Source organism: Dromiciops gliroides, chromosome 4 (assembly GCF_019393635.1).
Source record: "Dromiciops gliroides isolate mDroGli1 chromosome 4, mDroGli1.pri, whole genome shotgun sequence".
Lineage (NCBI taxonomy): Eukaryota > Metazoa > Chordata > Mammalia > Microbiotheria > Microbiotheriidae > Dromiciops > Dromiciops gliroides.
Window position 1 is genome coordinate 402,947,579 of NC_057864.1, and position 23,919 is coordinate 402,971,497.

General features: G+C 39.4%; 1 protein-coding gene across 1 annotated transcript in view; it reads right to left on the reverse strand.

Moving 5' to 3' along the window:
* Nucleotides 1-23,919, reverse strand: part of AGPAT4 (1-acylglycerol-3-phosphate O-acyltransferase 4) — a 179,312-nt gene that overhangs the window by 13,760 nt on the left and 141,633 nt on the right. The window contains 4 exon segments of the mRNA XM_043964392.1: nt 1,523-1,598; nt 7,212-7,314; nt 10,405-10,558; nt 11,649-11,810. Of these exon segments, the coding sequence (XP_043820327.1) occupies nt 1,523-1,598; nt 7,212-7,314; nt 10,405-10,558; nt 11,649-11,810 (495 nt within the window).

Here is a 23,919-nt window from a genome sequence, read left to right on the forward strand (position 1 = left end):
CTGCTAAACTTTAAAGGTACTTTAAGATCCAGTTTATATATGACTTTTGCCCATGAAGATTTCCAGATCCCTCTAAGCATAGACAATTGTTGTCTCCATGTCATCTCCCCCCAAGACTGAAAACTTCTTGAGGCCATGGACTACACATTATTTGTTTTTACATCTCCTTCAATTTTTAGATCATAACTTGCTCATAACAACCATTAATAATCACTAGCATTGGGGCAGCTAGGTGGCGTGGTGGATAGAGCACCGACCCTGGAGTCAGGAGGACCTGAGTTCAAATCCAGCTTCAGACACTTGACACTTACTAGCTGTGTGACCCTAGGCAAGTCACTTAACCCCAATTGCCTCACCAAAAAACAACAAAAAAACCAAAACCAAAAACAAATAATCACTAGCATTTATAAATTGTTTTTAACGAGTGTGAAGGACTTCACAAACATTCTCATTTAAGCCTCACAACGAGATTGGGAGGTAGAAGTTATTACTATTCCCATTTTACAGATGAGGAAACTGAGGCAGGTAGCAGTTAACTGACTTGCCCAGGGTCACATGACTAGTAAATGACTGAGGCCAGCTTTGAACTCAGGTCTTCATGAGTCCAATCCAGCATCCTCTCCTCTTCACCACCTACTTGCAATTAAATAACTATTTACTGAATAAATGAAGACCATAATGGTCTCAAAGGCATCAACCATCTTTTCTTTTCTTTTCCCACCTGACCTGTAAGCATAAAGTATTTCTACAGTGTACAAATTCTTGTCCATATAGGTGATGATAAAGAGGAATGTGATGGGAGAAATTAGCTCCCAAATAGCTGCCCAGGAAGCAATAGCCAAAATTATAGGAGCCAACCCTGGTTTATCCCTGGTGGTTGAAGATTTGGAAAGTATAAATAAATAAGTTCTATAGATGCTTCCCAAACTTATAGCTTAATGATTTCACATGTCATGATTGATATCATTGCTCGTCTTCTCAGTGGGTGGGAGAGGTGCTAGAGGAGGGAAGAGAATTCAGAACCCAAAAAAAAAAATGTAAATGAATGTCCAAAGTAAAAAATAAATTTGTGCATGTTTAAACAAACAAACAAATGTTTGATGACTGACCAAAAAAAATAAAAGCTTATAGCTTATCTATTATTTTCAATATCTGGCCGAAATTTTTCTTTAGCCACTGATATTATCAAGAATTAACTCTGACTGATGTGTGTTTCCCCCTCCCCATCCTTTGATAGAAGGCTAATGAATTATTTTAAGAGTAAGACAGTGGAAAAATTAGGCCACAGGAGAAAAGGAAATCAGGAACAAAAGGAGAAGCAGGCTACAAATTGGCTGATTAGTCCTAGAATAATGGAGAGCTGACTGTCTAAGAGAAGGTACCAAGGGGAAAAGCAACATTTCAACCACCTGATACTAGTAGCCCATCTAGAGCTGTCTCCTGCTGCAGGAGGAAATGAATTATTGAAATGATTCATAAACTACTATGAGAGCTCAGGCTGCTTCCAAAAGAGCCGACTGACCTTCTCTTGATAGAGTTTATGGAGCCACTGGGAACACTGCTCTTCATCTTCTGGGACTTCTTCTAATGGAATCCTTCTGCAGAAGCAAAGAAAGGGCAGCAAAGATGAGGAAAGCACAAGCTACTCAAACACCTTATGATAATAGCCCCCATGTCTAGGAGGTCTTTCTAAAAGACCTCACAATTCTGAAATCTCAATTCCGCCCTCAGTCTTTTAATTGACAATCCGAAAGCCAAAGCAAAGTCTTGTAGGTACATTTGATGAAAATGTGGTTGCAAGGAAACGATGGGATGGATGATTTTTACTGCCCTCTTGGGCGATGGAAAGGATTATAAGATTTCTAAATAAAAGCTAAAGCCAGCTTAGAGCCTAGAAGTTTCTGCCCAGGGATTTCTGTCAATGGATTAAGTGCTCCAGTCAGACTTGATCTGCCTCCCAAAATAATATCCCATTGGATTAATGGTTCAGAGACAAAACTGCTCGGGGGCTTTTAAGTAGTTCAAATAGAGCCATTTCTGAAAACAAAATGGGAAATTAAATTAATAGGAATTGGCAAATTCAGTACATGTATTTTGGGAACGTGGGACCAAAACGCAAGGGTGGGATTTGAAAGTGTGCCTAAAATGCTTGATTCAATGACACAGATTCACCTCTTTTCCCAAAGTAGAGCAAAAGTCTATTTCTAACTCTGCCTGCCTTCCCTTGCCTTGACCACCAAGTGACAAGAATCCAAAATGACTGATTCCTTTTAAAATTGATGACTGAACTCCTCAAATATGGATCATTCCTGAGGCAATACTCTGCATAATCTAATTCCTTTGAAAGCCCAACTCATATTTTTAAAGCCATCCCCGCAGCTAGTAGATAGAGTGTTAGACCTGAATCAGGAAGTTCAGATCATCCCTCAAACTAGCTGTGAGAGCCTGGGGCAAGTCATTAAAAAATCCCTGTTTGCCTCAGTTTCCTCATCTATAAAATGAGCTGTGCAGAAGGAAATGGTAAAACCATTCCAGTATCTTTGCCAAGAAGAACTCCAAATGGGGGTTACAAAGAGTCCAAAACAACTGACCAAGAAGGTTAATTAATGATGATCTCAGCCCTTCCCTCCCCAACCTTTCATGTCTCTTTTAAATCACATATAATATAGTATATTCTAGCTATGTGCTCATCTTATCATTTATTAAAATATATAGTCCAAGAAGATGGGGACCACATCTTATTTCATTGTAGCAAATTGGCATAGTGCTGTACACAGTTGGTGCTTAATAATTATCTGCTGAATGAACACGTTTTTTAAATGCCTTTGTATACAGCTTGAAGGTGGCTACAAGAAGCAGATGGAGTAGGAAGCAGGAATGCTTCTATGCTGTGGTACAAGTAATCTAGTGGTACTGGGCAGAAGGCCCTAGGGGTCCCCTAATATGCCGCAATGACTTGGGGATGAACTGTGATTCAGGGAGGCAGCCCATAGGGAAGAATAAAGTTGGCTCAGTCTATTAGTACTTTAAAATTAAACTTTTAATAGAAGACCTGCCTGAAGCAATTATACATACAATTAGCTCATATATCTACTTTATCCTAACCAAGGCCATGCCACTGGGACTGTCTCTGTCAAGATTCCTCATGTATCCCTCAATTACTGGACTTCTGGGATTTATTTCCTCTTCCAGGGTACCCCTGATGCTCATTTCAATCTGATTTCACACTTATAAACACATATGGGAGAAGAGAGAGTCCATTACACAGTAGTACAATTTGCTATAATCCTTATACCCTTTATATGCATGGTCCTGGTAAGAAGTTCATCATTAGGACTAATCAATCTCCCTGGTTCTCAAATTTCTTACTAATCTATCCATGATGATTGGGGCAGCTAGGTGGCGCAATGGATAAAGCACTGGCCCTGGATTCAGGAGTACCTGAGTTCAAATCTAGTCTCAGACACTTGACACTTACTAGCTGTGTGACCCTGGGCAAGTCACTTAACCCCCACTGGCGCCCCCCCCCCCCCAAATCCATTCATGATGATATAAAAGACAACCTTATTTATTTAATATTGTTTGGGAATCAGGTGTTCCAGGTAAAATGAGCTTCCCAAGTGAGAAAAACCAAAAGTATACATCATTTTCCCTCTCCTCTTATATGTGGAATGGATCACAGAAGCACAGCTCTAGAGCCAGGAGCCATCTCAGAGGTCAGCTGGCCCAGGCCCAGCATTTGACATGTCAGAAGGCCGAGGCCCCCCCATGGAGAGAGGGCATGACATGCCCAAGACCACAGAGATGATATTCTAAGCTTCAGAATGTAGATTATAAATGAGTATTTAACACACTCTACTGCCTTCTTAAGAGTATTTTAAGTTAACCTTCTTTTGAGGGTCAGCACTGAGGAGCATCTTTACCCCCATCAGCTGTTAACACTGTGCTATCAAAGGAGCTACTGCGGTGTAACAAGACATTGTCATTCACTCAATGACCCTAAACCAATCTGTTTTTTGTCATGTCTAGGATATTGTGATTTTGTCTGTCTTCTTACTAAGAGCTGTCTCATCTCATTGCAGTCAGTGTGTCTGACTCTGACAATTTACACACATATGTGTACATAAACACACATGTACACACATCAGATCTATTGTTTCTAATTTTCTTTGGGCTGGAAAGTCAAACAAACAGACTTTCTAGAATAGTTACTTGCTAAAATATGATTAAATTGTTTCTGAAGGCTGAGAGACTCTCCTGTGAGTAAAACGCATAAGCTTTAGTGAATTTATTCTGTGACACCTTTCTGGACTACTAACAGGCTTTTTTTGGGTTGGGTTGGGTTGGGTTGGGTTTTAGGGACTTAGGTTTTTATTCTCAGCTATGTTACAGACACTTAAGGTTTCTGGTTGTGACTTCTGGAATTTTTCTTGTGATTGTTTAACTATGCCTGATTCTCCATCACCCCATTTTTTTTTTTTTTTGGCAAAGATACTGGAGTGGTTTTGCCATTTTCTTCTCTAGCTCATTTGACAGATGGGGAAACCGAGGCAAGCATGGTTAAGTGGCTTTCTCAGGGTCTCACAACTAGTAAGTGTCTGAGGTTGGATTTGAACTCAGAAAAATGAGCCTTCCTGACTCCAGGCCCAGGGCTCTACCCACTGAACCACCTAGCTATCCCCTTCTGAACATGATGAATAATCGCATAATAAGAACAGCTGACATTAATAGAGTACTCATTTAAGGTTTATGAAGCACTTTACATACATGCATTTATTTAACCCTTGCAACAACCCTATGAGATAGGAATCTGTAATACATTTTATAAATAAGGAACCTGCTCAACTCTGACTTGGGTTGAGGCTCTCCTAGGGCATGGGCAAAGAGAAAGTACACTTATGGAATGAATCTACTTGGGAAATGGTCAGGATCCCTTGAGGTCAATACAGGCTAAAGGTCACCACGATTCCTCTGGGATTTCTCCATGTGAATTTCTTTCTTGAACAGCTCACACTTAGAAGAAACTCAATTTATTTGAATATACTTTTGTTCACATTTACAAAGAACTGAACTGTGCTCTGCTGTATTTTAGCAACTTTCTTTTTAAAGGTTTTTAAACAAATTAATCAAATGCTAAATGTCTTGCCACTTTTTAAACCAACAAGCATTTGACTAGATCCTAGCTTCTTAAATTGTGGGTCGAGACTCCATATGGGGTTGTGTAACTGAATGTGGGGATTGTGAAAATCTTGGCAACAGTAAAAGGTTATGTCTAGGGGCAGCTAGGTGGTGCAGTGGATAGAGCACCGACCCTGGAGTCAGGAGTACCTGAGTTCAAATCCGGCCTCAGACACTTAATACTTACTAGCTGTGTGACCCTGGGCAAGTCACTTAACCCTAATTGCCTCACTTAAAAAAAAAAAAAGGTTATGTCTACCTATTTTATGTACCTGGGGTCACATAAAAATTTCTCTGGTGAAAAAGGATAGTGAGTAGAAAAAGTTTAAGAAGCCTTGCAATGGATTACAATCCAGGAGTCCACTCCCTTCCTCATTCCCATACTGAGCAAGGAATGAGAGAATACCTTTGCTGGTAGGAATAGACTTTATATTTGATTCATTCATGATAGCTTTCAAGTCTGTTTCTCAAAGACTTTTGCTCAATCCTATGACAAGCAAAGGATGTAGGTATTAGGTTCAAATTTGTGGATAAGCAAATGAATAAAAAGAAGTAGTTTACAAAAGTTCTCAAAGAAGATGTCAACAGAATGTGGTTACATTTTTAGCCAATGTATGCCCATTGTTAATGTTGTAATGATTTGTGATGTGAAGCAGCCTGGTAGAGTGGATAGAGTGCTAGGCTTAGAGACAGGAAATGGGATCAGATGTTATTTCTGACACTAGCTGGATAAGTTACTTGACCTTACGTGCCTTAAGCAACTCCTGATTTATCTTCCAAGTCAAAGATGGTTTGTGATCTGTATTTGCAGAGAGAATGCCAAGAGGCCAATGAAATCGCAAAATTGGCATGCGTTATATTATAGCACCATAACATAGGTGGTGGAATAATTGTTCAGGATGTTTGCTGTTCATGTTCCATATACTTTTGAGATCAATGCCCAACAGATTGGCCATGTATATTCTTTCTCTGCACCACTCAAGCATATGAGTATCCACATAACCACCTTCAATCTTATGGAAACTTTAAATGTCTGTGATCAGTGATTCAGTTTCAAATTACTGTCTTCATTATCTTTATCCCTCACTAAAATTTCCCATTTTCCAAAAACATGTTTTGTTGTTGTTCAGTTGTATCCAATTCTCTGTGACACCATTTGGGGCTTTCTTGGTCAAAGATACTGGACTGGATTGTCATTTACTTCTCCAGTTCATTTTACAGCTGAGTAAACTGAGACAAACAGGGTTAAGTGATTTGCCCAAGTCATACAGCTAGTGTCTGAAGCCAGATTTGAACTCATGAAGAGGAGACTTCTTGACTCCAGGAGTGGTACTTCTATCCACTGCGCCACCTAGCTGCCCCCAATGTTCCAAAAACATTATACAATTCATTCATCTCATTCAAACATTTTTCATTTCTATTCTTTTTCCTATTTGTTATTGGAGGACACCAATCATTCAAGCATGTTGTTTTAGACACAGTACTATATTATATTTCGACACACACTTATACATATCTCATCAAGTCACCAAATACTCACTGGCGAACCATTGTTAACAAACCATGAAATCAAAGTACTGGGTAAACTTCCATGAGACATTGGTTTTGTAGCTACATGACCTCTATTCCATTCTTTTCTAATTCTCATTTCATAAACCCATCCACAAGGGACCTGTGCTGGAGAAAGTTGTAGGTCATCTTCCCTGCATGAATTTTACTGCCTTAAGGTGACAGAAGTATGTATTCACTAGGGTCACACAAATAAAAAAGAAACAAAACCTGTCACTCAAAAAATTTCACTTAGAAGACTATGATTCAGTATGAAACGTCACATGACATACCAATGCACTGTGTCTCAAGAGCACAAATCAATAATATCAGTAATATTGATAAGCTATTCCTAAACTGGGAAATATCAGAGGGGAATCAATGAAGACTTCACTAACTGCAAGCAAAAAGGAGACTCCTTAATTACCAGTAATTCTACTGTGAGTCAACCTGCGTGTATTTTTGGAGCAATAAAGATAACTTGCCTTACGTATAAATCTGCATGATATTTCTTTCCACTTAAGACACCCAGGAGTGTTGGGTTTTCATTGTTTCTGAAATTGAGTGTAGAGTCATACACAGCAGCAACTGTGGGAAGAAAGGAGAGTTATTAAAGCCATGCTCTTGAATAAGCTTCAGTGCATTTATTTCAAACAGTGCTTTGTTCTCAGAATCTATACCAACAATTGTTATTTTCAATATATGTGATCAATAGATATATATAATAGAAATTGAGACTTTAAAAAACAGACAAACATGAATTCAAAACACATTCTCTGAGCATGGGAATCTCAGTTACTGTAATGGAAATCGTCTTTAAGCACATTTCCCCAAGTTAGATGTGGAATTGAGACAAAATACTGCCTAGAAATACCCACAGCAACAGAACTTCAATAAATTAAAAATAAAATTTAAACACGACTTTATTGTGAATGAACTATACCACAATAAAGGGAAACAATGGGGGGGGGAAATTATCTACTTACTAAATGATATAGGATGTCAAGTAAGAAAAATGGTAAGGGAGACCACAGTGAAAGGGATAGATATTTCAAGTTTGTTTTTTATGTATAAAGAAAAATGGTAACGCAAAAAGACAATACACTCTAACTATAAAACCAATTAAAGAGATAAAGTGCATAGTAACAAATGGACCAAGAGTCCTGCTGGAAACTTAGAGGGAGGATTGAAAAGCTGTAACAAGCTGTGACTTTGTATGCATCGAAATGCTTTTAAGCATAAATAGTTGAGAGGTAGCATGGAGAAGTGGACAGAAGACGGATCTTCGAGTCAGGAAAACCTAGGTTCAAATGACCAGCGCTGACCCTTATTAGGGATGTGAGCCTTAAGCAACTCTCTCTCCACAGACAACATAAATATCACAGATCCTTGATATAATGAAATAATTAGTAACAAATCAAATTGAATTTGTCATATTGTTGCATAATAATAAATCATTTTTAAAAGAAATATTTTCTAAAAAGAAAGGGAGGAAATCGTCACATTGTATTTTTCTTATATATTCTCTATCTTGGAAGAATTTGTAGTAAGGACTGATAGAAGTTCTAATGCTTTTAAAGGATTGAGATCCCCACTGTTTGGATTGGTGTACAGCCCTAGGAAATATCAGAAGAGGGAATAAAATTACTTCTATATTTGTCCCCACCAGACTGGAGTTTGACTAGGAAAAGGGAAGAGTAAAATTCCCTTCAGCACTGCCCGGAGGGTGAGTGACTCTGTTATCCAGAAGGGAGGAGCTGCTCTAGGTCAAAAGAACTGGGAGAATGACCTTGATGTTTATATTCTCATTTGGTATTGTGACATGAGGAGGAAAAGTCATTCTTTCTTTTTCTTTTTTTTTTTTTTGTGAGGCAATTGGGGTTAAGTGACTTGCCCAGGGTCACACAGCTAGTAAGTGTCAAGTGTCTGAAGCAGGATTTGAACTCAGGTCCTCCTGACTCTAGGGCCAGTGCTCTATCCACTGCGCCACCTAGCTGCCCCAATGGAAAAGTCATTCTGGATAACTTAATAAGGGAAAAGGTACACTTAGAATCACAGAGCTAAAGCAAGCCCTGAGAAATGATCTAGTCCAACTGCCCTATTTAAAAAATGAAGAAAGAGGGGCAAGCTAGGTGGCACAGTGGATAGAGCTGTTGGGGCAGCAAAGGAAAGAAAATGGAGGGTGTCTTGACAGTCACCCACAATGTCACAATATCTGTGCTGAGCAGCAGAAGGCGATGTTACTATTCTTTTTTTTTTTTTTTGGCGGGGCAATGAGGGTTAAGTGACTTGCCCAGGGTCACACAGCTAGTAAGTGCCAAGTGTCTGAGGCTGGATTTGAACTCAGGTCCTCCTGAATCCAGGGCCAGTGTTTTATCCACTGCACCACCTAGCTGCCACTCATAGATACTCTTCTATGTAATGACCTGAATGAAGAGGTGGCCACCATGACAGACTTTTGTTTGTGGTATTTATTAGCTGTGTGACCCTAGGCAAGACATCTAACCTCTCTGGAGTTCAGATGTCTCTACTGTAAAATGAAATGGTGGTGGTGGCATTAGTGGTAGTTGTTGTTCAGCGTTTCAGACATATCCAACTCTTTGTGACCCCATTTGGGGTTTTCTTGGCAAAGATACTGGAGTGGTTTGCCATTTCCTTCTCCAGCTCATTTGACAGATGAGGAAACTGAGGCAAACAGGTTTAAGTGACTTGCCCAGGGTCACAGATACTAAGTGTCTGAGGTCAGATTTTAATCCAGGTCTTCCTGACTCCAGACCTGTGCCACCTTGCTACCCATTTAGTGGGAGTAACCATATCAAAACCCCAACAATTTCCATAGCTTTTTAATATTTCCATAGCATTTCATATATTTTATCTCATTGGAGATTCCTGAGAACTCTGTGAGGTAGACACTCCAGGTATGATGATGCCCATTGTACAGATGAGGAAAGGAAGGTTAAATATTTGACCAGGACCACAGAGCAAGTAGCCAGCTCTTTCTGATTGACCACAACTCCAGCACTCTGTTTAAAGACCACTCACTAGGGGCAGCTAGGTGGCATAGTGGATAGAGCACCGGCCCTGGAGTCAGGAGGACCTCAGTTCAAATCCGGCCTCAGACACTTAACACTTACTAGCTGTGTGACCCTGGGCAAGTCACTTAACCCCAATTGCCTCACCAAAAGAAAAAAAAAGAAAAAAAAAGGAATAAAGACCACTCACTGGCTCTGGAGTCAGGACACCTGGGTTCAAATCATATCTCTGATGATGTTTCCTGTGTACTGACCCTGGTCCAACCACTTCCCCTCTGGGCTTTAATTTCCTCCTTGGTAAAATGAAATCCCTTCCAGCTGGATGCTATAAATCTCATCACCATTATAGCAGGGTAGCACTGCCTACCTCACATAGCTGTTGTTTTGTTAACATTAAAGCACTACAAAAATTTGTGCTATTGACATCATTGATGAGCCATAGCAGAATTAAACTCTCCCCCTCTCTATTTCTAATTAGCCAAAGGTCTGAATGTAGCAGTCTCCTGTGCAGTCAGCTAAGAAACCCCATGTAAATTCTGGTAGGAGAGAAAGCATGCTTGACGCGTTGGGGGTGGGGGAGATTGGGAGTCTATTTTATCCTTATTAAAAGGGAAGAAAAAAAGTTACACCAAATGACTTTCCTTACCTACATTTCTTAAACACTTCACAGTGACAGCGAATCCCTTCGTGCGCGGGAGCAGGTGGTATTTGAGTTTCGGCAGGCCTTTAGATTCTGCTACCTGCATACTGATTTGGTGCTTCTGCTGGGTGAATCTGGTGCCCTCACAATGAATCAGAAACTGGAAACAACAGAGGAGAGAAATTAGAAACCGCTCCGTGGAAGAAGTCCCTGTGCAAAATCATGAGACTGAATGAAAGCCGCCTATTTTCCTAGACTTGTGTTTTTCAGGAAGTAGTGGTCCAGCCTGTGTCATAGGCTCCAGGTATCTCAATTCCTGAATAACATTCTCTGATTATGTTACTTAGACACGACTCCAGCTAATGCAGTGTAAAGAATAAAGAAATCACCACCTTATTGGGGCCTGGTGAGAAAACACTGCAAGGTGGATTGGGGTATAGGCTTCCTGTTCTCTAAATGCTTCCAAATCTCTTGATCTTTAGCTGCACCAAGTATTAGCACTGGGCACGTTTAGGAAGAGCAGCGAGGTGGTGCACTGGATAGAGTGCTGGGTGTGGTGTTAGGAAGACTCATCTTCCCAAGTTCAAATCTGGCCTCAGACACTTACTAGCTGTGAGACCCTGGGCACATCACTTAACTCTGTTTCCCTCACTTTCCTCATCTATCAAATGGGCTGGAGAAGAAAATGGCAAACCACTCGAATATCTTTGCCATGAAAACCCCAAATGGGGACGCAACTAAACAACACCAATATTTAGGAAGTAGTAGGAATGGGAAAAATAAAAACAAAAATGAGCAACAACCCCCAACACTCCCCCCAACCAGGATTATGAAAATAAAAAATAATACAAGAAGAAAAAAGCAGGAGGAAAAAGTAAGTCCTCATGGCCTGGTCAATTTTTAGAGTCTTGTGAGCAGGGGCAGCTAGGTGGCACAGTGGATAAAGCAGTGGCCCTGGATTCAGGAGGACCTGAGTTCAAATCTGGCCTCAGACACTTGACACTTAGTAGCTGTGTGACCCTGGGCAAGTCACTTAATCCTCATTGCCCTGCAAAAAAACCAAACCAAACCAAAACCAAAACCAAACCAAACCAAACCAAAAAACCCACACATACATCACTCCAAAAAACATCAAAATAATGCCATAAAGTCTTGTGACCTTTCAGGATACTCCTAGTGGGTGAGAAGAATTGGGGGCTGTCAGGATAGAAGTGGTTGACAGTTAACCTCTGTTTCCAAACTTTACTTACCCAGAAGTTTTCAGGATAATCCCGAAGATTTAGCAAACCCTTGATGACTGTCTCTCGATCTTCTTCCCACTTGCGGGAACAGAATACTATTTCCAAGAAATACCACATCCATCCAATTACAGGAACATAGGAAAGTTCTTTCTTAGCCAGGACTTTGGAACTCTGAAACAGAGAAACAGAGGGAGAGAGGAAGACCAGAGGAGAGGTAAGAAGGGATTTTCTACATGATGTTGTCCAAGCTATCAGTCAACAACTATTTATACGCCTGTTATATGCCAAGCTGAGGTTATAAGGCTAAAAATGAAAATAAACAGGGGCAGCTAGATGGCGCAGTGGATAAAGTACTGGCCCTGGATTCAGGAGGACCTGAGTTCAAATCCGGCCTCGGATACTTGTCACTTAACCCTCATTTCCCGAAAAAAAAAAAAAATCAGCCAATCAACTAGCATTTACTAGGTGCTTACTATGTGCCAAGAATTGTGCTATGCACTGGGGATACAAGAATGAAATAATTCCTATTTTTTTAAAAAAAGCTTATATTCCAGTGGGAAAGACATCAAGAAATACATACATACGTACAAACACACATATATACACCCACTTTATACATCCACAAACCACATATATATATATATGTGTGTGTGTGTGTGTGTGTACGTATGTATGTATGTATATATATATGTATATCATATGAAACTATAGACAGAATAAATATAGATAAAGTAGCTAAATATAAGGTAATTTGGGAGGGTGGTCATTAGTTGAGGGAGGGGAAGAGATCAAGAAAGCCTTCATGAAGAAGTCAGTACTTTATCTATGCCTTAAAGGAAGAAAAGGATTCCATGGGACAGAAGTTCGGAAGGAGTGCACTCCAGGCATTCCAGTATAAAAGCACAGAGAAAGGAGTTAAAGGACCACAAATGAGGAAGAGAGAAGACAATTGGGCAGGATAAGAGAGAACAAGAGAAGGTTTGATGATGTCCAATGAGGCTGGAAAGATAAGTTAAGATTAGTACATAAAGAGCCATAAGGACTCCTTTAAAAAGAATTTATATTATATAATAAAGGCAGTAGGGATCCAACAGATCTGATTGAATAGAAAAATCAAATGATCAGATCTTCATGCAATGAAAATCACTTTGGCAGGAGTTTCTAGGCTGCACTGGAAAAATGTGAGGCAGAAAGATCAACCATGGGGTTGTTAGAATAATGGAGGTGAAAGGTGATGAGGGCCTGAACTTAAGTGGTGGCTATGCAGTAGAGAGAAAGGGAATGGATGCAAGAGATGTTATAAAGGTAAAAATGGAAAGATTTGGCAAATGACTGGATATGAGGGGAGGGGAGTGTCAATAATATCATGGTTTGAATTTAGAAGTGTGGAAAGATCATGATGCCTTCAAAAGACATAAGAAAATTGGGAAAAGAGGAGGGTTTGAGGCAAGATATTCCGTTTTATACATGGTGAGTTTGATTATATTTATGTATGGGTATAAGTATAGAAAATATTTGTACACATTTTATACACAGTGAGTCTGAACATATATATATATATGTATGTATGGAGAGGGAGAGGGAGAGAGGGGGAGAGGGAGGGAGGAAGGGAGGGAGGGAGGGAGGGAGAGAGAGAGAGAGAGAGAGAGAGAGAGAGAGAGAGAGAGAGAAAGAGAGAGAGAGAGAATCCAATCTGAAATGTCCATGGGCAATTAGTGATAAGAGACCTCAGATAAGAGGCTCAGGGGAGAGGGTGGAGCTGGGTGTCAATTTAAGTCATCTGTATAGTGATGAGAATTAAACCTAGGAGAACTGATGAGATTACCAAGAGGGAGAATTTAGGAGAAGCATACCAGATGGAAGCTCAGGGGAGCAACCACAATAATGGGGTATGATGTGGACAATGAGCCAACAAAAGAGGCTGAGGAGGAGTGGTCACAATAGTAGGAGAACAAGGAGAGTCCTGAGAGTTCCCCAGAGAGAAGACAGTCTCCAGGAGTAGAGAGGATGACTGAGCTTGACATTTGCTGAAGAGGGGTAGGTGTGGAGGTGGTTTGGCCTTAGCAAGAAGGGCCACTTTGTTAGAGACTGGTGATAAGTAGGAGAGAATGAAATATGATATCAAGAGGTTCTAAGATGAAGGGAAAGAGAAATGAAGGGATTCATATCAAATGGCCTCAATATTTTGAGTAAAGAGACAAAGTTCTTAGCTGCAAGAGGGAAGGGAGAAGTGTGAAAGGTTTGGGGGTAGAAGAGAAGGTTTGGAATAGCTCTTGTGAGAAGTGAGATAGGGAATCAATTAGAGAGGGCTAAAAGGGCTACTTCGCTGAAGTGAAAGCCCAATTGAGATTGGATAATATGATTGTCTACTATACTCAGTCAGTACATTTGATACTTCCAACAATTCTGTTCCACAATAGTGAGTACAAATGAGAGGAGGTATTTAGTGGAAGTAATTCAGAAAGAACTGACCAAGAAATGACCATGGATCCAACTTGGGGTCGGAGGTAGGGGTGGGGCAAGAAAATGGAGAACAAAAGACAGCATAGAGTTCAAGTGGCTAATTACAGGGTTAAGACCAGAAAGGAAGTATAGAGAAATCATACCAGCTTAATGGCCTGAGAAAGTATCATGGGCAAAGGGATTCAAGGAGGGCAAACATTAGGTTTAGGGAGGCTTAGAAAGAGGAAAAGCTGGACTGGTGAAACTATGGTTAGATAGAGATATGTCAACATTTTTTTTATTAAGATGTGGGATACTTGTGGGTGATAGTGAGATGCAATGTATAATCATCCCTATGTGTGGCTGAGATGAAGAGAAGCAATAAGTCATGGGTCAAGGAGGCTGAGGAATTGGGAGGTTAGGGAGCTAGAGAAAGCATCTATCAGGATATCCAAGTCCCTTAGTACAAGGAGCTGGGGAAGAAACAAAGTGATATAGATGCAGAACTCCTTTGGAAAGAGGGAGAAGGACCTAGGGGACAGTATTCAACAGCCACCATGATTAAGTTTGGATGGAATTTTTTGATTGAGTGGGCTTCAAAGGAAGAGAAGCTGATAAGTGATGGAGATAAAGGGAGAGTTTGGAAGTGGCAGCCAGGACCAAGGAGTACTTCAACTCTTGGGGGAGTGAAAAAATATAGAAGTCATATTGGAAAGAAGAGCCTTTGATGCTATGTCACTCAGAGGGAGCCAGGTCTCAATGAGAGTTAGTAGGTGAAAGGAGTGTGCGAAAAAAAGAGATAACAAGATGTGGGGAAGTTTGCTCATTATGGAATGAGGGTTCTCAAGTGGGAGAGAAAGGTTCTCCAGTAAAGATTCTTTCAGGAGCCACCATTCTTAGGACAGCTCCCACAGAACTGGAAGTGAGGGGCAGGGTAACAATTATTCACCCCAAGAAATATTATTTCTTCTTAATGAGTTACCCAAAAGATGATACTTAAAACTGTGTTTAGGAAAGGGAAAGAAGTAATAGCTTCTACCATCTCTCATCCTGAAAACATTTTGGGACTTAAACAAGAAATTCCCAAACATTTTTTTTCTTATTGAAACATCAAAAGAGAATCAATATTTCAGACAGATTAAATCAACATCATAATCATCTCCTTTCTTTTCTTCTTCCTCTTCCTCCTCTCCATTCTAACATCCATTCCTTCAAAAAGCATTATTAAGCAATTATTATATGCTTAATATTCTAGTTACTGGGAATCCATAGTCACAATCATAGAAGGACCAGAATGGGTCCTCTACCTTTACTCAGTCCTGGTCTTGTAGGTCTCTGTATGCAATTTAGAAATGGCATGGCCTCCTAGAAACTGGCAATTTTCCCCTAAAACTGATAAAACATTTTAAAAATGGAAACTCTGTTTTTCCATTTTAATTTTTTCCCTATTGAACTCTCTTTTAGAACACTGATCAATGAAGTCTAAATATGCATCTGCAGAAATAGATGCTCCCAAAAGAAGGTCCTTACACAAGACAAAAACTTGTACATGCATGCACACTCACATCGTAATCTGGTCTTGTAAAAAGTTTAAAGGATTTGGCTTTCACAGAAATTTTCTTGATCTGCCAAATTTTTGTCAAGTTTTCCTAGAGTAGTCTTGTCCAGGAGTGGTAAGATCTTTTTTTTAAAATTTTTAAGTTTTATTGTGAACTCAATCAACAAATACAAATATTTCCACATACAAAGAACAAAGATGATAAAAATATGTATGTGATATATACATTTAATTTAAGGTAGTAACAAAATTGCCCTTTTTGCTTACTTTTGCACTTGTATTCATTCTTCTCTTCATTGCCCATAAGAAATGACAGATACAATGGGTTCAGAGAAACATGAGAAGATTTGTCTTAACTACAACAGAACCAGGAGAACAATTTGTGCAGTGACCATGACAAAAATATGAAGGAAAACACCTGGTAAAAACTATAGAACTCTGATCCAAACAAGCAGTGAGGGCTTCAAAAGACCAATAAAGAAATCTAGCTCCCATTTCTTGGAATTGAAATGGAGTATGAAAGTATAGAATGCCTTCTTAGACATGTCCAGTGTTCTATTCAATGTCACACCCGTTATTTATGCTTTCAAAATTGCATTAAGATTTTTAGATACCTACTATAGCTTTGTTTCTTTTCAGTCCTAGTGCTATGAAATGAGGTATGGGTTAATTTTCATGGTTACTATATTTAGTCTGTTTTTGAATGCTACAAATGAGAACGGAATGCCTGTCAGTCAAAAGCATGAACTCAGCTCACCCTTAGAACCCATACAATCTCAGCTGGAAGAACAAAAGTATCATAAGAGAAATCGTTTCCAAATTCTATGGAATGACACCCAGTAAAGTCAGTTTCAGGGCTTCAAAATGCTGCTCTTCCAAAGGCATACTACACAATCCTCTCAACTCTGACTCCTACTTACCATGGCCTCAGTACACTTTAATCCTGCCTTTCCTTTCACCTTGATGGTCACATACTTCAAGGTTAAAACAATATTTTTCTTAATCTTGAATGGTAAATTAGATTATTTCAGTGACAGGTGTGGAAAGAAAAGTCGAAGTATTAAATCATGCAATGTGGACATCTCTTTCTAAGCTAAAAATGGCTTGGATATTAGATCAATGTTAAAGTAAATACAAAATTATTTCAGGAAGACTCATGCCTAAAATAGAGACTGCAATATTACTATTTTTTTTCCCCAAGAGTTAAATTCCCAAGCTTAATTTTATAGGTAATGCCATTCTTGAGAATTTGAAAAAACTAGGTACAATTAATGAGCAACTTTAAAAACTAATCAAGTTAAATTTTGGATTCATATTAAGTTTGATAACTTAATAGGAGTCAATTGTTATTTATGGTATGATTAAGCTGTGTTCCAAATGGTAACTGCTGGTGCTACACCTCTGCAGCTATAAGCGCAAAAGTGAAAACTACTCCACGTTAGTTTCTGTATTATAACCAGGATAGAATGCCAGTATTAGTAGATAAATGGAATATTTTCTTGTGTAGCTGATTTGGATATGCATTCAAATATATTAATGTTTTTAGACTAGCCGCAAGATTGTATTTCATGTTTTAAGTCTCTGAGTTTCTTTTATGTTAGTGTTATGTTTGTAAGTTTCTTGCATTATAATTTTGGAATGAGATCTAGTTTTCCTCAGTTATTGGTCTAAACTATTACATAGTATAGACTTTTGTCTGGAAGACAATGTTCTCTCCTGGACTAACCTAATTATTTAAATATATATTCTGCTTTATTTGAATCTGGTAAACAGCACAACAGACTTCGGGCTATTGGAAATGCTATTTGAAAGCAAAGTCTGAAAAGTGAAGTTCCAAGGACTAGGAATATTTGGAAGACATTTAAATGTGAAAGATACTGTTTGTATTATTTTTAAATTTAAAAATCTGGTGATGATCAGTAGAAATCCAAGCCATACCACTGTAGCCTATTCACATGGCCTTCTCTTCAGGACTGTTTCACTCGTATCAGTGAGGTACCTGGTGACTGGATAATTTTGAGCGCCAGAAAATTGCTATAGGACCCATCTTATTGATACAAGAGTCATTCCGTGAACTAATATCAACTTGTTCTCGGGAGAATGGTTCAGGAAAGTAAAAATAAAAATTAATTGGAAAAGTCAAGGGATGAGCAAACTGGTATCTTTGTTTTTGCAGACTGTATAAAATCTGTGTATAGCACTTTTTCATGAGCGTAAGTCAAAACAATCCTGAGAACGACCAGGAAATTAAAAAAAAAGAACTAGGCTGTTCTCTTTCTTTCTTTCTTTCTTTCTTTCTTTCTTTCTTTCTTTCTTTCTTTCTTTCTTTCTTTCTTTCTTTCTTTCTTTCTTTCTTTCTTTCTTTCTTCCTTTCTTTCTTTCTTTTTGGTGGGGCAATGAGGTTTAAGTGACTTGCCCAGGATTACACAGCTAGTAAGTATGAAGTGTCTGAGGTAAAATTTGAACTCAGGTCCTCCTGAATCCAGGGCCGGTGCTCTATCCACTGCGCCACCTAGCTGCCCCCAATTATCTTTCTACAAGAGTTGGTCCTTACTTTACTCCAATACTTAGCATTTTGCAATAATTTTTATTTTTGCTCCAGTATGAAATTTCTGTTCATTTTCCCCCTCTACAAACAAACCCACCAATCTTTTTATACCTGCTTCATCCACAAGACACATAATATTGGAAAAGAAGATCAAGATGAAGAAGCATTTAAACAGTATTTTGGACTTGAAATAAAGAAATAATGACTTCAAATCTTGCCTCAGATGCTTACTAGCTAGATAAATCTTGTCAAGTTTTAACCACCTTTAGCCTCAGTTTCCTTATCTGTAAAATATGGAGATTAATAGCACCTATTATCTATGTAGTGCTCAAAGCTGGGTATAAATGTTATCAATTAAGAAAAAAAGAGCACACACAATAGATCTTCCTTTTATCATCCAAGTTAACTTTAAATGACTAAAGGCTATAATAAATAACATGGTTCTCTGTGTGTATATATATGTGTGTGTGTGTTGTGTATGTGTACATATATACATGTTACTTGTGTTGTTGTTCAGTCATTACAGCTGTGTCTAAATCTTTTTGACCTCATCTGGGGTTTTCTTGGCAAAGATATTGCAGTGGTTTGCCATTTCCTTCTCTAGCTCATCTGACAGCTGAGAAAAGTGAGGCAAACAGAGTTAAGCGACTTGCCCAGAGTCACACAGCTACTAAGTATCTGAGGCCAAATCTGAACTCAGGAAGATGGGTCTTCCTGACTCTAGTCCAGCCACTCTATCCACTGTAATAAGCTCAATAAAAAATGTCTTGTCAAGTTTTAAGGAAGTAAGTGATACAGTTTCTTTTACAGTTAAAGGAACAGCTACACTGTGAATGTCTAAACATAAAAAATCACCTAGAGAAACCAATTGACCTTAACTCCCTGATCCAAGGAAAATGAATTCCTACATCATTCAGGAAGAGATGGTCTACTTTCATACAACACGCTCATCTGTGTATTTTGTGTGTGTGTGTGAGGCAATCAGGGCTAAGTGATTTGTCCAGGGTCACACAGCTAGTAAGTGTCAAGTGTCTGAGACTGGATTTGAATTCAGGTGCTCCTGACTCCAGGGCCAGTGCTCTATTCACTGTACCACCTAGCTGCCCCTCATCTGTATACTTCTGTTGAAAAACTCATGTTGGGATTTAAAGTCCTTTACAACCTGTCTCCAACCTATTTTTCCAGACCTTTTGTATATAATTTTTTTTCTTTCAAATGCTATTCAGTCCCAGGACAGCTAGATGGCGCAGTGGTTAAAGCACTGGCCCTGGATTCAGGAGGACCTGAGTTCAAATCCAGCCTCAGACACTTGACACTCACTAGCTGTATGACCCTGGGCAAGTCACTTAACCCCCGTTGCCCTGCACAAAAACCAAACCAAAACCAAACCAAACAAACAAATGCTATTCAGTCCAGACAAACTGAAACATTTGCTATACCTCGCAAGTAACATTCCGTCTTCCAACTCCACAGCTTTGTATAGGCTGGCTCCCATCTCTAAATTGTTCTCCCTTTTCTATCTCTTTTCTTCAAAATTCTTTCAAATGCCACCTCCTCCATGAAGCCTTTCCTCATTTCTCCTCTGCTAGTGCCACCCTATCAAGTTACCTTGTATTCATTTCTCTATAAATATTTAATTGCATACAAGATTTTTCCCCTACTGAAAGAAAGTTAGTTGAGGTCAGAGACTGCCTCATTAATGTCCTAGGATGTCCTTCACCTTGTTCAATGCCTGAAACACAGTAGCTGCTTAATAATTTGATTTTGGATGTGGTTTGACTTTAGATCACAAAATAATCCTGTAGGCACGACCTTTCAAAATCAGGGAACCATCATTAGAGATTTTCACTCCTACAAAGAACCTTAAACAAAACAAAACAGCAGCAACAATGAAAAAAAAAAACCACCAAAAACCTCTCACCATTAGTCCTGAGAACTAGGTATTAACGTTTTGTTGTTGAGAAAAATTTCAGAATAGTCTCTTGCTGTGCTGTACCATTTCAGGACTGAAATTTTGTATGACTCAATTCATGTCCTTACTGGAGTAAAGCAGGACTGTTAGTTCATCTATTCTAGACTAATAAAATTGAGACTAGGACAAGTGATCTAGAACCTTCCATTGGCATGTACTTTTTGGGGGTGAAGGGGGTGGGCAATGAAGGTTAAGTGACTTGTCCAGGGTCACACAGTAAGTGTTAAGTGCCTGAGGATGGATTTGAACTCAGGTCCTCCTGAAACCAGGGCCATTGCTTTATCCACTGTGCCACCTAGCCGCCTCCTGGTATGTACTTTTAGTTCTGCAGAAAACTAAATTAAAATATAAATCTCACCAAGAGTCTCCAGAGTTTCCATGCAGCAGTTGCTAAATATGTCCTGGTAACATGCCCTAATACAAGAAAGAAAATGATAGAATTCTTTACGAAGTCAGCATGAGGCCAGGAGCTAGTTTGTCTAAATGTAAGTGATATCACAGAACAACTTGTTCATCAGAAAAAATCTGTGATTTCAAGAGCAAAGGAGCATTCCTAGCAGCCACAAGGCTGCTAGGCTGCCATAGACCCTACAGAAAATGAGATTCCAGGATGTCTTCCAGGCAGCTGGCAGACAGGATGCAACACCAATAGCATATCTTATTCCAGACTGAATTAAAAGATGAAAGAACTTCCTGTATGGCTATGCAACTTGGATGCCTGCCCCGCCCCCCAACCCCCCACCCCACCTTCCTTCCATTATGTCACATCTGGTTTCATGAACAGCTCACATTAAATAGCAAGTTGGACCACCAACGACGAGGTCCTGGGATACAGCCTGTCTACTAGCCCTGGAGCAACATAAAAAGCAACACAACACCCAGGTAGAATAAAGGCTTTGAAGCAGGCCCCTAAGTTTCACTATTGAAGGCTTATGGAGGGAAAAAAACATGAATCATCTTGGCTTGGGAAGAAAGAATGGGATAGTGGTGGAACTTGAAGTCTCAGCTTCACTGCGTGTATTATGCAATTATAATCCATTCAAAACCAAACCAAATCAACATTTATTAAGCACCTAGTGAATGCTAGGCACTGGGAATAAAAAGGAACAATTTTAAAACAGTCCCTGTCAGGGCAGCTAGGTGGCACAGTGGATAAAGCACTGGCCTTGGATTCAGAAGGACCTGAGTTCAAATCCAGCCTCAGACACTTGACACTTACTAGCTGTGTGACCCTGAGCAAGTCACTTAACCCTCTCTGCCCCACCAAAAAAAAAAACCCCAAACCTACAAAAAACAAAAACAAAACAAACAAACAAAAACAACCAGTCCATGCTCTTAAATAATATATTTGTGGGTAAAAGTCATTAACTACCCTGAGCCTCAATTTCATCATCTGGAAACTGGGGCATTAATACCTACAGCATTTGCCTCATCGGGTTAATATGAGGATTCCCATGAAAGAATCTAAGTTTTCTATCCTAAAGCTCAAGCCTAACCATGTTAGTGCTTTGCTCAAAAACACTCAGTGGCTCCCTATTGTCTACAGGATAAAAGACAAATTATTCTGTTGGGCATGTAAGGCATGTCATGTTCTGTTTATGTCCCGTCTTTCTAGCCTGATTGTACATGCTACATTTCAGATAAATGTGATGCTCCCAATAGATAAAAGTCTATCTCCCAGATTCATGCCTGGGATGGTTTCCCTCCTTACTTCTGTGTCTTGGAACCTCTTAAATCCAAAAGTATTTTGTATTTACTGATCTGGGGCCATGGTATCTCTCCACAGTAAATGGTAAACTTCTAGAGGAGCCATATTATTTTCCTTGCTTCATATCCTAGCACAGTCATTAATACAAAGTTAGCACTTCATAAATACCTCCTGAATTGTTGAAAATGCTTTACAAGGGGGCAGCTAGGTGGCACAGTGAATAAAGCACTGGCCCTGGATCCAGGAGGACCTGAGTTCAAATCTGTCCTCAGACACTTGACACTTACTAGCTGTGTGACCCTGGGAAAGTCACTCAACCCTCATTGCCCCACCCAAAAAAACCTGAACAAAAAAAGCAAAAATGCAATGTTGTTAAAAGATCAATTTCTGCAGTAGACATATTTAATCTGAAAATAAGTTTGGGGGAAACAGGGTACCATGACTGTGGGCTTCAAATACTTCAAGAATATGAAAGACAAAAATTCTTCTTGAGCTAGGCAGGTAAAAGTTACAGGAAGACACAATTTAATTCAACATAAGAAAGTTTTCCTGGTAACTAGACCTTTTAAAAAATGAATTGGGGGCCAGTTAGGTGGCACAGTGGATAAAGCACCAGGCCCTGGATTCAGGAGGACCTGAGTTCAAATCTGGCTTCAGACACTTGACACTTACTAGCTATGTGACCCTGGGCAAGTTACTTAACCCTCATTGCTCTCCCCACCCCCCCAAAAAAAGAATTGGATGGAATTCCTCAATAGTGCAGTTCTTCAAGGGGCAACTTGAAATCTGCTGTTATTAAAACACAAACACATCCATGGGTTCTGCCACAGTTGAGGACAAGGCAGTATTTTCAGGGTCCTCAAAACACAGACTTGAGGCCCTCAGAACAAAGATCCATGGCATTCCTGTGATTATATTTGAATGTACCATAAAGTAGTATTAAAATCTTAAGTTTTTTCAAAGTAAAAAGGCATGTGAAGCGGGCCTTTTTCAGTTATGGTACAAAGTAGGAAGATGAATAAGAATGATGAATATAATGATGATACACTTACACAGTACTTTACTGTTGTGTGTTTACACATGTAAATATATATATATATATATACACACACACACACACACATACCTGCATATACATATATAGGATACATATAGAAGTATATTATAATATATGCAGGTATATATACATATATGCATACATATATACAAAACATATGCATATCCTAAATTATATGTGTGTGTCTCTCTCTATATATATATTATATATATATATATACATATATACACATATATATATATATTTTTTTAATCCTGGTAAAAATCCCCTAAATAATACAAATGATATTTTTTTCTCTTTTAGAAATGAATAAACTGGGGGGCATCTAGGTGGTGCAGTGGATAAAGCACAGGCCCTAGATTCAGAAGGACCTGAGTTCAAATCCAGACTCAGACACTTGACACTTTACTAGCTGTGTGACCCTGGGCAAGTCACTTAACCCTCATTGCCCAACCCCTCCCCCCCAAACCCCCCCCCAAAACCAGAAATTAATAAACTGAAGCTCATCAAGGTAAAATGATAAGCTCTAAGTCACATAAGATTGTAAGTGGCAAATAATTCTAGGTCTCCATCTTAGGCCTTCTGCCCACAAAGCTGAGCACGTTGCTTCCACTTCACCACCATAGTTCTCTAAAATGAGGCTGGTGTGTGAATGAACAGGAACAAATCAAAGAAGATTTCTTCATCTGGGCTAACTGGGCCAGCACATATCTGACCTGTTTTTGTTTCCATGTCCCCTACCTTCTCTCTTCTCCCAACCCTGTCAGAAAGAAAATACCATAAATCATTAAGCTCCTGGAAAAATCCTAAGGGATTACCAAGCAAAATGAACACCATTCCACAATTAGTCATTTCCACAAGGGACATGATGAAAACAAACAGCAAGAAAAACAGCTCTCTAAGAACTCCCAGCTTCCAGGCTCCCGTACTGAGACACAGGCCAACCCAAGCCGTCTGTCAAAGTCGAGCCCAGAAGTCCATCCTCATGACCCTCA